Raw genomic sequence first — 17,297 nt, 5'->3', positions numbered from 1 at the left:
GCAAAGTTTGTGGGGAATAATAGCCATTTTCTATACTTTTGAGGCATAAGCAATTAGGAAATAACACTTACTACCCAGGAACAAAAATTGTGTTATATAGTGTTATCACACCCAAAGTCGGCTTCTCTGCGTTCGTTCTTCGATATAAACATGTTCATATTTTTTCCAGCATTCACAGTGTTAGTTCTCTCTTTAGGAATGCTTATCAAAGCCACTGAGTTTAAAGTTGTCAGTGTTTTTGCTTTGCAGAGTGGTTCCTGCAGTAACAACGTAATATGTTGCCTTGTTTTGTTTTGTTTATTTTATGGTGGCGGTGGAGATTTTGTTTTTCTCTGCCTCATCCACAATATTATTTTTGCATTCTTTAATTATCAAAATATTGCAGTTGCATATGCTTTTGAAAAAAAAATGTCTTGTCGGTCTCAAATTCAAAATAGCTCATAAATTGTAATGTTAATGAGTCTGCAGTAAAACGACCAGTAGGAGGCTGGAATTATTTTTTCAGGGTAAGGGTATTATCCATTTAGACTCTTGTCTTTTGCGTAGACTACCTGTTTCTTGTTGATAAGGGTCTAATTTACTTACCCCAGATATTGTGGGGAATGTCCTCAGCCACTGTCGATGTAACAGGCTGTAACTGGGTGTGAACCAGTAACCACTCACTCCCCAAGCAAGAGTCCCAACCTCTGTACTAAAAAGCTAGACTCATTTGCTCAAGCAGTTACACAGCTTTTAATAATCTCATTGCAGAGGTCATCGTCCATATCAGCAGTGTGTCCCTTATAAAAGCTGACCCCAGTAAAACCATAGCAAAGTGTAATAAAGCAAGTGAAAGCATAGTAAGGCATAGGTAAGCATTGTAAAGGACAAAGAGGTATAGTAAACAATAAAAAAGAATATGATAGACTATCGTAAATGTGTAGTATACTGTAACCATGGGAAAACTGCAAAATTACTGTGCAAATGTAAGCGTTTATAAGGGGTCAAACACATCAATGCTCTGGTTACATTAATGCTCCACCATATATATATAATATTGGTTTCATATAAAACTTTCCTTACATAATGTATGATGTGGCAATGTAAAGAAAATTATATAGATTTGATATTTTTTGAATGTATGAAACATACAGTATGTTGTCTTCCCATATGTTCAGTGACTATATTTATTGATAGCATTTTCAAAAATGGAGAATTTATTTTTTAAAATGTTTCTTTTACACTGACAGAATGTAAAGACCAACCGAGAATGTTTAGTATCTATTTGGATTGTAATATGTTCTCGTTCACTGAAAAACATCTCATTGTTAAACAAAAGGTATGGGTGAATTAATACAATACTATTTAATATTTAGCACTTCTATTAGTAATCAAAGAATTCCACTTTTGTATGTGTTTTATTTGACGTGACAATGGCAATCACTGCTGGATGTATGGGGTTAGTGTCCTGCTGTCTGATACATGGATATGTAGGTATGGATATTGGAGGAAGCTAATAGGTATTACTTTAGTTTCCTGGGAAGTTCTGGGACTATGGCATCACTAATGTGAAACTGGTACAATAAAATATGTTTTCTTCCCTGACTTACTGTATGACTCATTCATGTATGGGCAATATATTGCAGTTTTTATTAGGTGCGTTAACCAGGAGAAAAATAATTTCTCACAATGCTTCCAGATTATGCTAGCATTCTGTTCTCACAGTACACAGCTCATTTCAAAGCACCAAGGCTTTCAAATGGGCTGTGCTCTTAAGAGAAATGCTCATAAGAGAAATTCTCATTCTCCTGACGAACGTTCTGGAGTAACATTGAGAAATTAATTCCACACATATTTAATGAACCTTGATGTGCGAATAAAAAATCTCAGAATGGGAAAATGGTATTTGGAAAAACATATTTTAATGGGAAAATATTTGTGGAGAATGCCGGAAAACAAAACCATTACATAGTCATAAACATCTGATGTGTAATCTGTTTCGTTGTAGCTAACATTTTCAATCCCCTACATTTTCATTCCCCTGATAACCATGGTGTTGAACTCATCACGTTGATGTGTTTTTGAAGTTCATCAGTTACCAAGGAGTACTGAAAATGCTATATAATCTAGAAATAATAAAAGTAGCATTATGTTTGCTAAGATGTATAAATACCCCCTTTAAAAGCCCCGAAATTGATTTCTGACTCTTCAGCTCTGCTTATCTTTGTGTTTGGAGGACGCGGGTCCACATATAGGTGCTATTAAAATCATTGATTCATAAAATGATGCGCCATTAAAACTAAAGATATGACTGAATCTATAAGCAGTGCTTAGCATTTATTGAAGAATTCTGCAATAACTAAATACAGTCCTTTCAAACTGTTTGGCTCTATTTTGGGACAAGTGATAAGAAACAATAATAAAATGTACTTTTATATAACACCTTTCATCGTAAATGATCCCGAGGTACGACTCAAAAAATAATAAAACAACATCATGATAGATCCCCTTGAAACGCCTCACAATAAAATCAAATAATAAAAAAAAAAAAAAAGAAAATCGCAACCACCGCTCTCGGTTACAACCACTTCCCCAGACACCAAGACCATCAGGCGTAAACACCAACCAGTAAGTGTGTTATTAACTTTAACACAGAAACACCTATCTCTCTGATTTTAGGTAGTGAATTCCAAAGAGTCAGTGCCTCACAGCTGTACTGTATACCTAGCAAAAAACAATGTCATTCCACTGCAGACTGGTTAACGATTTTTCAGCTTCTTTACAGGTTTAATTTTTTTTTTACTCACCTTCAAAATATGGTCCACTGTGTCTGAATACAAATCACAACATGTTAGTGACCTTTGCGACTTTGAAATTAAGTTAGATTGTTGTAATGTTTGCTTTTAAAACATGTTAGGTTCTGTATAGGTTTTCCTTCTGTGACTCCTCTTATTAAGAACAATAAACCTAGTGCATTACTGGGTCACAGCAAGTCGCTGCTCATTGATTATTGACAGGGATAGGGAAAATGTCACCTTCCAGATTAAATGACCAAGGAAGCACAACACTAAATGAAAGCATGGTTTGCAAACAAAGATTTATTTAACCTTGTACGAGATGTCATGTTTTAAAATAAATATATGAATGAATGTAACATGTTTATATCCACACTGGACATCTGAGGCATATGTAACAAATTGAAGTAATATGTCTGGAATTGTTTTGTTAGCTACAATTTCTTTAACGTAGTGTCTCTCCAGTAGATTATTTTATTTTTGGAAACTGTTTGGTAAAAAAAAAACTGCTGTTGAATAACATAGTCCTAAAATGTGTGCCCAAACTTTTTTGACTTCAAGCATGGGAAAGGTTAACAATGGGGTGAGGTGTTATGGCACTGAGGTGAACAAACACACTTCAAATACACAGCATTGCAGGCCCTGTTTCTACAGATTCTGTGTTGGAGGATAGCGTCAGGTTGGCTGTAAATTCTCAGCCCCTATCTAAGCTTCATCCTTGGGTACTTCCTGCTGGGGTTTCACCAGAAAGATAATGGCTGCAGAGGACTGTGGCACCTGAAAGATACACAGTAACCCCAACACTGAACGCAGTAGCGTAATCGACATCAGTCACCTGAGTGCTCAAAAAACACTTTTCCATTGTTCTATTAGAATCTTTTTTAAGCACTTAAATTACTGATATAACCTTAGAGAATACACTTTGGTGGCATGGCAGAACATAGGCTCCTGACAGGAAATCAGAAACCTGCAGCAGCTTGAGAGTCTATGAATGCGTGTTCTGCGAGCTTAAGAAACAATATTGTCACATCCCCTAGAAATATAGTGGACAAATGATATTGTAAGAAAGGATTTCTAAAATGTATTTTTTAAAGGGTTACAAGTGGGTTCTATCATGAGGCTGTCATGAATGTTTTCTGATGCACATCGATGAAAACACGGGGCTCTGAAGATGAGGTATTGCCATTCAGTATAATTATTTGTAATCATAATCTGCGATAAATCATAATTAAAAACATGTTCCCATGTACAACTTATATTGGATCCCTAAAGCAGAGTGTTACAAAGATTTAAATGCAAGGGCAGCAGTACCCCAAATATTATCAATTTAATACGAATACAGAAGGCCTGGATGGAGTACATTTTCAGGGTTTTATCCATCAAAAAGTGGGTTTCTGGAAAGCCTGGTAGAGGGCTTTGTATGGCTTTAAAAGACCATGGATCATGTTTTTTTTAATCATATTACCGGTAACTTTTCTTAACGTAGAAGTTTTTTTTCATAAGTTCTGTTAATGGCAAGACATTTTTAAAATGAAAATATATTTTTTAAACCACAAAAGTTACTGACGGGAAAAACTATGACTATTAGATTATAAAAATCCACAAATATGAGGAAAAATCTGCAAACAAAGGAAAAAACACAACATAAGGGGATCACCTCAAAATCCAATAAAAGAAGGCTTGTTGCACATCTAAATAAAATTTAATGTATTCATAAATATCATTTTTATAACACTAGTGCATCTATATCAATGTACAAAGTAAATGGAGTCTGTATCTTTGTATCACCAAATAAGGCATGCATATATGTTCTGACATATAAAGCTACAGGTAGACACACATAACTACTCACAACATACAACTGGTTCAACCACCTGGCTTTTTTCCAATAAGCCTGTCTGTCATTTATACAAAACATACAGCAGCATTTAACACAACACCTAATTCACAAAAACAACAAGATAGGCTGGGTTAATTCAGGTATCTGGGGACTGTACGATTCTGACAACAATAATCGAAGTGACTATAAAGGCAAAAGCCTTATGCTGTGGTAGACACCACAACATTTAAATTGTTACCTCCTGTTTGATTTTGAGGGTAGGAGATTGTACAAAAGCAATGTTATACACAGAGATGTACAGAAATGGCTCTGGTATTTGATACTGTGTGCAACACGAAGGAGAGAAAAAAGAAAAGCCCTTGCTGGAGAAATCAAAGTACTGCAGCAGGTGGTAGGCTGTTTTTTTGTTTAAAGGGAATGTCTGTGCATGCACGAGAATGTTAGAGAAAACTAACTCAATACAGTAAAATAAGTGTTGTTTAATCTAAATGCAGGCTTCTTCATAACTTTTAAAATACAGCATGCTGGCGCTGCACACAGTCAGATAACCGAGTCACTTCTGTTGAAGAAGAAAGTGTACAGGAAATATAGGATCATTCATAAGGGCTCATGGGGGGAGCCTGTGCAGGGTTACGCTACGGTAGCTTCTTCCTATTTGCTTTGCTGTTCTTGTTCCCTCAGTCGACATCCGACAGCAGTGATTAGAGCCGCTCCCTTTCCACTGCCGTCTTCAGACAGGAGGAAGTTGACGTTGCACTTGGGGGCCAGCTCCTTCACTGTCTGGTGCATGATCAGTGAGAAGCTACAAGAAGAAAGAGAGAGAGACCATGTTAGAGAGTCACTTGTTGGGTCATTTCACCACCCCAGTGTTTTCAGGGTGAAAGCATCTTACTTGCTGTCATTAGGGGAACCCAGCTGGTTGGTTACTGACAGGAAAGAAGGCCCTGAAATGACCAGGAAAGCATAAAACTATGTGAAAGCAAGGCATGCAAACAAATTTCTTTACCCAAGTGTAGAACCAAATATCATGTTTTAAAATGAAAATACATGTTAACTACTTCGAATTAGCTCTTAACGGGTCCCAGAGACTCAGCTGAAAAAAAATTGCTTAGTTGCTTAGGAAACATTTCCAATGAAAGGCAGTTCAAACTAGAAAAAAGGCAACCGCAATGTAATCATCCACTAAATTTCCAGTTTCTTCCTCTAGTCCATCTCTGTCCTACACTTTGAAAGAGTGACTATGGTTAACTATGTCAACCCCTTTTAATATAACTACCAGTGTCTTGGTATTTGTGAAGTGTAGTGCAGGTGCATCAGTTGTTCCAGGCTGTCTGCTCTGACTCACTGTGGGTGCAGCTTATAGAGTGTCCCGTCCACCCCGACGGTGATGTCCAGCTGCTCCAGTCCTCGGTTCTCCCGGATCTTGTCGGCGACGGCAGCCATGCCGGCCCCGCAGATCTGAGCGGCTCTCCGAGAGACCACGCCGCACACCTCCTTCACGATGATACTGTCGTCACACGTGCTGTCCAGACCCAGCTGCTGCAGGATGCTTCTCACCTGGAGCAGGGCCAGGCGATCGCTAGAGGGCGCAAACAGTAGCAGAAGGAAAAACGTATTTAAAACCATTTACTCTCAGTACATGTTTGTCTTTGAGGTGTAAACAAATGGCTTTAAAACCCAAAATGAAATATTTATTTCTGTTTTTGGTAACTTCTTTGGCCCAAAATCTTAATTTGATCTTTATTTATATGTTGAGAATCTGAATAGGAGATTACAGTCTTAATACTTAGTTGTCACATAACCCCTGTAAGATAATAAGTCTGCTTGTGCCACCTGTAAATATTAAACACAAATGTCTTCACCTGCCTCAGAACAGCTGTGCTAACCTGCTGGCAGTATCAGCAGATCACAATGAAGTCTTCCAGCTGGGTGTACATTAACCCTTATATTCTGCCATGCTAAATTATGTAAAAATCTTACAGTTACATTTTTATGCAATGCTTTTTGCAATCACTCTAAAATAATATAATTTCAATTGAAAAAACATTTTTAATATTAAAGTAATTGAAATGTAAAATATAAAACAAAGTAAATGCTATTTACCGTGGATACTAGCCTTTCTTTTGATTTTGACTATGAAGCACTGGTCCATGAGTTGAACCAGCAACACAGCCTGGGAACATCTGAGTCATAGGCATCAGTTACATGGGGGATGCTGGGGAAATGTCCCCCTCGCTTTTACATGTCCCCCTCGCCCCAGCCCCTCACAGTGCACTAGTAATAAAACTTGTATTTCTCAACAATGTATTTGCATAATCACTAGCCCGTATAGCACTCTCCACGCAGACTCAGGGGAAACGCCAATCAACTGAGGCAGCGTTTGCGTGCATTGCATTGTGGGAGATCTCAAGCCGAGAGGAGAAATGGAGCCTGGTAGTAAAGAACTGTTTCTATGTTTTCTTTTGATTGTGAAATTTCTCAACCATGACACCATTTCCAATGTCATTGGTCTCAATACTATAAAATATTTTCGATTTGAACATTGAGATCTTACTATTGTAGAGTGGCTGTGAAATTACCCCTTGCTGTCTGCTGAAGAGGGAGTTCACAACCGCAAAGGCACATACCTGAATGAAATGAGTGTTTCTTTTTAATTTTATTACTACATGCCCCAGCTACAGTAACTGTCCTCTCCACTTCTGAAACCCCTACAGCACTGAGTTTTACACGTTACTTTATCAGGACACCCTTTAAGGTAATAATGTGGCTGCACTGATAATCCTCCGCTCTGATCCTGTCCTCAGGCTGCTTACCTTTCAATCTGGGACAGAAACTTGGTTTCGAAGATCCCCCTGGTCTTCAGAGCCTCAGAAATCTGACCCCTGAACAGGAAGCCCCGCTTAGTCAAATCAATCAGAATATTCCGGACAATTTCTCCCAGGTACATCCCACTACACATTTTCTCATATCTGCAAAACAGAAATACGTGGACTGTGTGAATTCCAGTGAAAAAACTGTAACAGTACCGGTCTACAGTACATGTGATGAATACATGACTGACAATGGTAGCAAGTACTGCTATGGCCAAAAGTTTTGCATCATCCTATAGAATTAATTCATTTTGCTGAATAATGTTAAACTAACATTGAATTACATATTGCTTTGTAGTTTTCAATATACTTAACAAAAAAACCTGACAAAAATGTAAAAATGTGACATTTCTAAATCTAACATGAAATGCTGTACTACTATTATGGCTTCCAGTAAACATTTGTGGTGTCATTTTGTAAGGTCGAATGTTGAATAAAAGATCTAAATTATTTTCATATAGTTTTTTTTTTTTTTTTTTTTTTTTTAAATTATTTTTAAATTAATGTCGCAATCTTGGTGATGCAACACTTCTGGAAATAACGGTACGGTGGGGCTAGGTGTCACTGACACAAGATCTTTAATACATAATATCCTTTCATATATAATTGTGACTTTAGGTTTCGTAGTAATAAAACAAGACTGTGTGAAAGTCTGCAATACTGTGTGTGAGGTTTGTGAGGTCAATAAATCCTTTCATGCATAAAATATTGAAAACAGCAGGACACTTTTTAAAGTAGTTTTTGGACACATAATAACACAAAAATCCATTGCTTTATATGGGGAACAAATGGTATCCTCATATGATATCATCATGCATCTGCGTCCACATGTCCCCTTATAAACACTATAAAAGATGTTTTTTTATGAGGTCGCTGTACATGAAAGAGTTAAATTCAGTACAACTACAAGTTTGAACCAATTTGTAATATTGAATAAATGATAGTGCTTAGATCCACCGCTGTTTCAATCAATTGTATAGGTTACCATGTGTTTTGTGCAACTGGCCACTGGAAATTGATTCAGTTTTTCACTGGTTGGTTACCTTTGTCTCCCAGGGTTTAGTGACAGATCATCGACAGCCCTGTCGTACTTTGTCCTGATGTCATCCAGACAGCCATTGTCCCCGAAGGCACCCCACTCCATGTTGACACACATCCTACCCTCATCTCCTTCAACTGTCTCAATATTCCTCATCTCTTCCATGTAACATGCATTGCTGCCAGTTCCTGAAACAACATGAACACTTTCAAAAGGAAGTATTTATCTGACAGCACAGTTACAAGAAAAGGCTCTCTCCGAAAATAATGCAAGTGGTTTGCCTTTCAGTACCAGAGCTACAGGGGCTCCTGGGCCTACAAGCAAAGGCCAAACATTAAATATTTACTATGGAAGTTGTTTCACCTTTAACAGAACTACCACAGGGTATATCTGCAGAAATGAACGTACCTATTGCCAGTCTACTTTCCACGTGTATCAAATCTTATAACTCCTAAGTAGGTTTACTTGTACAATTTTCCTCATTTTAAAGTCCTTCTTTGCATCCATTTTTTTTTAACCAACATTACTGTTCGGTATGTTTAGTATGATGAGATGTAATAAATATTCAAAGGTGTTTAAAGGTGGCGCTCGCATTAAAAAAAAAGAGTTAAAGTAAACCTGTGTGCAAGTAACATTCTGAGGTACGCCTCTTTTTTTCCGAACAGTTGTGATGTTTAAGAGCGTGGGTTTTGTTTTTTGACTAATTATTGTAATGTATTAGCTGTGGTTATTTTTCGATGGTTCATCGTGAAATAAACAGGTGTTGGGATTCCTTCAAAGACTACCTATATTTAACTAGATTTCTAAAACAGCACAGCGTGCTGCATATGTATGACAGTGTTGTGTGATGACCTGCCGTTGTGGATTGTGTCCCTTGTCGGAGAGATGAGATGAGGTTAAAGGCTGTATAATCACATTTTTTCCCATTGTGGTTAACTTGCTTGCTTGCTGGGTACGATGTTGTCATTTCACGTCCAGCCCTGTTACACCTACCTGCAATGAGACCGATTTCACAGGTTGGCTCCTCGTACGCACAAGTCATCATTGTCCCCACTGTGTCATTCACCACCGCCACAACATCCAGGTCAAACTCCTTTAGACACGAAAACAGAGAAACACAGTTAACAACAGGGCATATCAGGCCAAGAGTGAGCAGCTTCAAATGTCATTGCAATAGCTTTTCTACATTACTATTTTTATGGTGTTTGCAGTCATGGTGGTTCTGAGTTTTGTTGATTCAATATTGAGCCTTTGCTCTCAAATCCTGGTCCCACCAGATGTCTTTAAAACTGCAATTATAAAGTGTGTCCACTAGGTGTCAGACAAACACAACTAAACTGGCACAAGCTCAAAGAAGTTCAAGCCTGGTAAAAGTAGAGAAAATATTTAATAACTCAATATTGGCAGGAGAGATGTTTACCTCTTGCCTTTTAATGCCTTCCCTAAGCAGACCGACCACGTCTTCCCCCTCACAATCAGTGGTTTTGAAACCCTTAGTCCAGTTGATCAGGATCCCCTAAAAGAAACACACAGAGGGATTGAAATGAATCTGACCAGCATGGAATACCAGTAAATACACCCTAGAAAGGATATAAATAAGATTAGTCAGTTACAGTGATGTGGGGAAATTTGATACCTGTCACGTTCCTTTAAGCTGCAATTACCAGATGTGTCCACCAGGTGGCAGACAAACACAACAAAACAGGCACAAGAACAGCAGGGAAAAGGCTTCCACAAATGTTATTTTGACTAAACCAGTTCCCTTGTTAATTTACCATTAATCTTTGTTTTTTTTTTTATTTTCACTTAGTCACAAGATGTGCGTTATAGATAAAAGTGTATTTATTTCATTTCCTGTGTCAGAGCTAATAGAACCCCACCTGAGCCTTACTCTGCCAGTAGAAAGAAAATATATTGTGTCAGGTGGTGTCCTATTAATTGTAACACAGGCAGTGAAAATAATGAAAAACCAAGTAGAGGAAGTGAAAATAATGTCTAGAAAACAAAAATGGACTTCTGAGAAGGATATTTTACCAAAAAGAGGCAAGGTAGGGTGATATACTTCTTTACAGATGGCTAGGGATACCTCATATGGTTTTAAGAGGGCTGACGCTTGCTGTCTTTTTATTGAAGCCTATATTTTTATTTTACCCTAAATGCCGAACACAAAATGTATGGAACTATTATTTACGCTACTTTAAAGTTTAAAGAAAACAAGGCCTTACTGCATCCAAACTGGTCTGTTTGCACGGGAAGGAGAAGGTGAATCCGAGAGGGAGGCGGGCGTTCTTCATCCCCATGTAATCCAGGAAGTCAGAGATGCAGTGAACGATGTGATCGAAAAGCTGGAAAGAAATAAGAAGTGCTTTTTAAACCAACCTTTTTCTGTATCAGCACAGAAAACACCATCTTTGGTCCCTTTTCGCTGTGATGAAGATGTTTTTGTTCTTTTGTTCGTGATCTGCTTCCTGGTACCTTATCACTTCCAATGGGAGAGAGACTGACACAGGAAGTGATACATTTTCTGAATCTACAGTTGATGCTTCAGCAATCTGAAAATCTCTAATTAAAGAAATAAAACAAGCAAATACAGTTTTTTTTTTTTTTTTCAGCACAGGGAGGCACAATGGGTCTAGTGAAAATACTGATGTATTTTAAAGATTATGTTTTTCCTTGTAATTCGCTGCAGATGGGCAGCAGCGAGTTACAAGGTTATAATTCCACCAAGGGGTTCAGGAAACTACAGGAGCAAAGCACAATTGGTTTATGATGAAATCACCAGGACCCAGAGATGCAGTTACTTTAGAATTAGTATTAACAATTACCTCGTCCCCTGTCCCCTGCATGACCTCTATAGGAATAGCATAGATCTTGTTGTGCATCTCCACTGTGCGTCTCTTCCCACTGCGGATCTTCACAAGCAACACCCTGAAGTTGGTGCCGCCCAGATCAAGAGCTAAGAAGTCTCCATTCTCTGAAACCAAACAGAATAAAGTAATAAACCGCTACTTGTACCAGAATTAGATGATTACAAGGCAGTCTTCTTCATCTTAACTACTGTAATATATATGTGCAGTTGTAACAAACATTTATTTTCATTTTAATACATGAAATCTGGTACTAGACTAGATAAAAAAAAAAAAATTAAAAAAACAGTTCTTGTCATCCAAGAAACCTGTTACTGCTTTACTTGATTTCATTTAATCCAAGCAATGTCTTCTGAATCAAAGCATGTTACTGGATGAAAGCATGTCAGTCAGCAGGGGAAGCAGCTGACTGGTTATTGACAGGAATAAAGCCAGTAAAGGGGTGGGGCAGGTGGAATGACCCAGGAAGTGCAAGACCGTCTAAAAGCATGGCTTGCAAACTTCCTTGACAGAGTAGTCCCAGATATCTTGTTTCAAAATGAAAATATTGGATTCTTTCAAAGCTGCACATTTGAGACCTATATAATGAATGATGTACACGGCACAGAAACTACAATATGATATTTTCATATTCCGAGTCTTCATCTACCTGAGCCATCTGGTGTGCTGCGGACGAACGTGGGCAGCATCTTCACGGTGGCCGACTCGTGGGTTTTCTTCCCCAGGCCATTCTCGATCTCCGTCCGCATCCTCTTCTTGATCTCCAGCAGCTGAGCATGGCTCAGTTTGAACTCAGCCAGGGTCTCATTGATCTGCCGGGTCTGGTCAGCCAGACGGTACGCCACCGCCGTTACCATGGCAGCACCCTTCCCACTGCCACTCTCCGAGAGCAGGAAGCGCACGTCACAATCCGAAACCAGCCGCCTCACCATCTTTTGCAAGCGCCGGGCATACCTGCGGCACACCAGCTTTTATAAATACAATGTAGTGCAATTCCCTGAAGAGTTGGTTAGACATGAAGGGAACTTGCTGGTTGTAAAACTGAACTGAGAGGTCAGAGCGTGACACTACTGGTTTTGTGGTACATACCCCATTGAACCTCAGTACATACCCCATTGAACTGGGAATGGAATTGTTTATTGTTATTTGTTTATTGTAAAAATGTAATAAGAAGTTTTAAAAATAAAATCTAAATGAATGAGGTAAACAGGCAGAAAGATATTGTGAGACACTGTGAGATAAAGTGTTATTGAACATGCTGTAGAGTTTATAATACAACTCATTTGTGCTCACTACTGGGGGGGGGGGTCAACAAAATATTTATTTCCTAAGGGCCGGATTTACCCAACTACAAAGAGATTATATAGATAAAAACAATGTGCATTTTCATTATGTTATTTTATATGAAATATTATTGTGTGGGTTACTGGTTAATATTATTAATCAAGGTCAAACTGTTAATTACATTGCTGATATACTAACAATAGCATAGGTAAGAGATCTGCTTGCTTCGCCACACGACTAAGTTGTCATGCATTTTCATAAACCTGTTCAAGGTTAATACTGTTTCTGATTAAAGTTTGGATGACCCAGCAGATTCAATGTTATTTAGACTGACAGGGTCGTTCATACACCCAATGTCATATGAAAATATGGTCCGCACTGATCTACGGCCAAGGATTTGTATAATATAAAATAAAATTAAAGATATTATAGTGATATGTACAACATAGCAGCTAGCAATGTGTTATCAACTCCACAACCTGGACAGTAACACTTTGAGAATTATTTTGAATTAGTCAGTAGTACAACAAACATTATTTGTTGAGGGAAAAAACAGGGTGAAATTTTAAACTTGTCAAGATAATTCACAGATTAAGGCAACCAGATAGCCAGAGCAGCTTGCCATTTATATGACAGACAGCCTTTGACCAAACACAGAGTTCAGGTTGCAGGAGTAACCTTTCACTAAGATTATGTCGGCTTATGTTGGCTGTTTAAAAATAGAATCTGGGGGCTAGGTGGTACAGCCAGCTGATTCACTAGCCCTTCCCTCTGGAGCTTGGGTACCAGAATTACTCAAGCTGCATTTTCAATGGTCACCATTTAGCATTATTCCAAAATACATGGGAACATTACAGTTCAGCTCGATTGTTAGCTTGATAGCCCAAGATTGAGGATTAAGGTGTGCTTGCATCCTATTAGTAAGGGCTTTGTACTGTACAATGTGTAGCCCCTTGATTTCCTTAAATCCACATGCACCAAACATTCATACTTAAGGACCCTATTTTGAAGAAAGATCAAAAGTGGAAATTCACTAACTGCAATGAGAAAGTATAATTAGATGATCTGGCAACTTTGTTAAAAAGCTGGGCTTTTCAAAAATAATTCAAAACACTGTCCCAGGTCAGCAACTCAAAATTCAAATGGGGTCTAAAAAAGACCAAAAAAAAAACGACAACAAAATAAGAAGAGTGCCTACTGTGGGTGCATCTTGTAGAGAGACCCGTCGATCCCGACGGTGGTGCGTAGTCTGGGCACCCCCTTGTTGTCACGGAGACGCCCGAGGATTCCCCCCAGCGTAGCCGCGATGAGGTTGGCGGAACGGAAGGACACGATTGTGCAGACGTGCTGCACAGCGACGCAGTCGTCGTGCGAAGGCTCCACCCCCAGCCGGGACAGGATATCTTTAGCTTTGGTTAGACCCTCTTTGTTTCTGAGGAGAAAAAAGAAAGGCAATGAATGCATTTGGAATGCACTGGATTATACACCTTTTAGGAGCCGTAGCAACTAGTAACAGTAAAGCTGAGGGAACACGAAGCCACTTTGTGGCTTGGAACTTGGTTTCAGGCCTCTGCACAGCACACCAGAAGAGACGTGGGATTTGATCAAGCAAAGTTGCCTCAAACTAGGTCTCCTGGTCACCTGCAACCAGGTTTCAAAACACTGTTAGTGAACAAGTGGCTTTTTGTTCCCTCAGCTTAACAGACAGCTGAAAGGAATGAGAATTGAAAAGCACATGGTGTGTCAATATCTATGGTATGGGCACCAATGCATAGATAGGCCAGTTTCGTTTTCCAGTGGTGGAATTCATCTGAAAACATTAGGGTCAATTCAATACATCTAAACAGCACCACTATTAACACTATAATTTAATTTAATGGCTCCAAGCATTATTTATGGCATCTAGTCAGAGTGTGAACCTGTAAACTCCTATTACAATCCTATCAAGAAAGTCATTGTATAGGTGGCTACAGCTGTCAATGGGTACATCATACTGTGGTCTAGTTTAATGATCTAAACAACTCTGACTCTGACCTGGTTTCCATTCCCCAGTTTTTGTGATGTAAATGAAGGGGGAAATGCCCCTTGAGGGGGAAACATAAACTGGAATAATATACAGTTAAAGATTCACTGCTAGTGAATCCTTTTTTGTTGCCTTCTGGGGTTATAGAAACTAATTGAATGCACAGAAGAAATAGTTCAGCTTACTTCTCTATAGCTGATATGTGTTTTGTTTCAAATTTCCCTTTGGTGAGAAGCTCAGGTGTGATCCTGCCCTCGAACAGCAGACCCTCTTTGGCCATCTTTACCAAGATGAGTCTCACGAGTTCCCCCATGTACATTCCACTCACCATCTTCTCGAACCTGGGCGGGATAAAGAAGATCTAGTTAATGCTGTGCATTTATTTCAGCCATTACCACAAGGTACTACCAGACAACTGCTCTGTGATGACAGCTGTACAAGCATCGCTGCCATTCAGTCGTACATTGACACCATTCAGCTCCTTCTGTTCCAGTCCTTCTGTTGTGTTACCTATACAGGAATTCTGTTCCGTTTCAAATGTTTCTTCTCTTTGTTCTAGAACTCTCTTATGGGTATGTTTGTAAACTCAACCTCACTCTCTTCAGAGTGCTCCAGAGTGTGGGTTTCTGTTGGAGTACAGTTGCAGTTTCGAGATTAAACATGGCGGGATCAAATGAGGATTGCAAAATGGCGGCTAATAATAATATTATAGTGACAGTAAGGGGGACAGTGCATTTTGCTGAATGAATTGTTTTATTTTTATTTTATTTATTTGGTTATTATTAGTATTAATTTACAAATACCAAATTTGTTTAAAAATACCTGGTCATGCTGTTGATGCTGAATCACTGGGATTCTTTGAGAACCAACTTGACAAAGTTTTGAGATCAATCAGCTTCTAGAATCAGACGAGCACAGATTGACCGAATGTCCTTCTCTCATTTGTATATCTGTTCATAATAATATTTTCTTAATCACTCTTTGCTACATTCTACCATAGAGACAGCGAACAAGGTTAATTGTCTTCTCTTTTATAACAAAAAATACATTCTAAATATACTGCATTAACCTGTTTACCCACTAGGTGGGCGTTGAGTCGAATCTATACAGTAGGGTGCCCAAACTAACCCCCACCACTCCACACAGCACCCACCCCTACCCAGAATGGCAGTTGCCATATTGTAACAACATATTGAAACTCTACCAGTGCTCTGGGAGGTTACAAATGGCTAGAATGCACTATGACCCTCTGACAGCGAGGTTTTGAATGCACCCTGTATGCACTTTACTTTCTCCTGAAGAAACTCATGTACGCCTGGGAACCCTCTCTTTCTTTTCCTTTACTTTGCCACTGTTGGTGTTACAATAACAAACTGTGATGTGTTTACAAATGTAATGAGTCCAATGAAGCTGTGCCGTAGTGGCACCCAGTACAGCAGTATCAGAGGACTATGCACTTCTCACAGACTATCACGAAAACAGGCCTTACAATGATTTATTAAAACCACTTTTCGATGCTTTGTACAAAAACTTGTTGGCAGAAATTGGTAAATGAAAACCTGGCATTCAATATTAATTTTTCTCATAGTTCACATACTTCCTAATATCTGTATATGTGTTTCCCAAACAGTTTTTCATCAAAAACAGCTAGCTGCCCAAAGTTGGATATGCCTAAAACACCTTTCTCAAAGGAGCATGTGTATACAAAAGGTACTTTCGATGGCATGCTAATTATTGCTCTGTATCTAGATTTGAATCTATGTTTATCATGATGTTAATTAGAACAAAGTATCAGTGCTCTGAAACTGTAAAGTACAATTCTTTTCAATCTCATAATAAAACCGGCAGCAGTACAATGCTATGCAGGTTGCCCAACTGTATTGACCCTAATGTTACCGGTTACTCACAGCTGCTTCCCTGGGTTAAGGGATCCACGGTCAATCTCTCTATCGAACTCGGTGCGGATGTCTTCCAGTGAGCCGTCGTCCCCAAACGATCCCCACTCAGTGTTGATTGCCATCCTCCCCTCGTCCCCTTCCACCAGGTCAATGTGTCTCATCTCCTCCATGTAACATGCATTGGTACCCGTACCTAAATGGATTTATAAGCAGTGGGCTAAAACAAATCCTCTTTCATATTGTAACCACAACTTGAGTATGAAATGCCTTATAACTGAAACCCCCACAATGATTGCTGCCTGTCCCTACTCTGTTGATCAGCTAGATTGCTTGTAGCACCAACACTACCCTCTACTATATTGCTAACCTGTTCTGTGGCCTGCTGCAACTCTTCACTTTGCTCCCCCTGGTTGCTATCTGACTCCTGTTCTTGTGACCTAAGAGCTACAAACCTGTTTGCAGGTTCCTCTTCTCTTGCATGCTGCTAAACTGCTCTACCCTATCCCCCTTTTCCATTGCCCTCTAACTACTGTCCATTCCCTGTCTGGTTCACCCACCTCCCTCTGTGTATCAAGTAGGTTCACATGCAACTCCACCTGGGAGTCTACAAACTGCTCAAACTCCTCAATTGCTCACTGCTGTTCTAGCTGCTCTGTCAGACTAGCTATCAGAGCTGTGCACTTGTATTCTGCTATGCAGCTA

The 17,297-nt window shown here is 39.1% G+C and overlaps 1 protein-coding gene across 1 annotated transcript in view; it reads right to left on the bottom strand.

The window, feature by feature from the left end:
- Positions 1 to 4,062: 4,062 nt before the first annotated feature.
- Positions 4,063 to 17,297, bottom strand: part of LOC121326118 (hexokinase-1-like) — a 31,214-nt gene continuing 17,979 nt past the window's right edge. Inside the window, exons 7-18 of the mRNA XM_041269291.1 lie at positions 16,605 to 16,788; positions 14,883 to 15,038; positions 13,873 to 14,106; positions 12,040 to 12,344; positions 11,349 to 11,497; positions 10,749 to 10,868; positions 9,944 to 10,039; positions 9,517 to 9,616; positions 8,528 to 8,711; positions 7,428 to 7,583; positions 5,960 to 6,193; positions 4,063 to 5,416 (exon numbers count right to left, since the gene is read on the bottom strand). Of these exons, the coding sequence (XP_041125225.1) occupies positions 5,266 to 5,416; positions 5,960 to 6,193; positions 7,428 to 7,583; positions 8,528 to 8,711; positions 9,517 to 9,616; positions 9,944 to 10,039; positions 10,749 to 10,868; positions 11,349 to 11,497; positions 12,040 to 12,344; positions 13,873 to 14,106; positions 14,883 to 15,038; positions 16,605 to 16,788 (2,069 nt within the window). The 3' untranslated portion in view covers positions 4,063 to 5,265. The remainder of the gene's footprint in view (positions 5,417 to 5,959; positions 6,194 to 7,427; positions 7,584 to 8,527; positions 8,712 to 9,516; positions 9,617 to 9,943; positions 10,040 to 10,748; positions 10,869 to 11,348; positions 11,498 to 12,039; positions 12,345 to 13,872; positions 14,107 to 14,882; positions 15,039 to 16,604; positions 16,789 to 17,297) is intronic.

The sequence above is a fragment of the Polyodon spathula genome, chromosome 13 (genome assembly GCF_017654505.1).
Source record: "Polyodon spathula isolate WHYD16114869_AA chromosome 13, ASM1765450v1, whole genome shotgun sequence".
Lineage (NCBI taxonomy): Eukaryota > Metazoa > Chordata > Actinopteri > Acipenseriformes > Polyodontidae > Polyodon > Polyodon spathula.
Note: the sequence above shows the minus strand (reverse complement) of the source record. Positions and strands in the feature narration are given on the sequence as shown.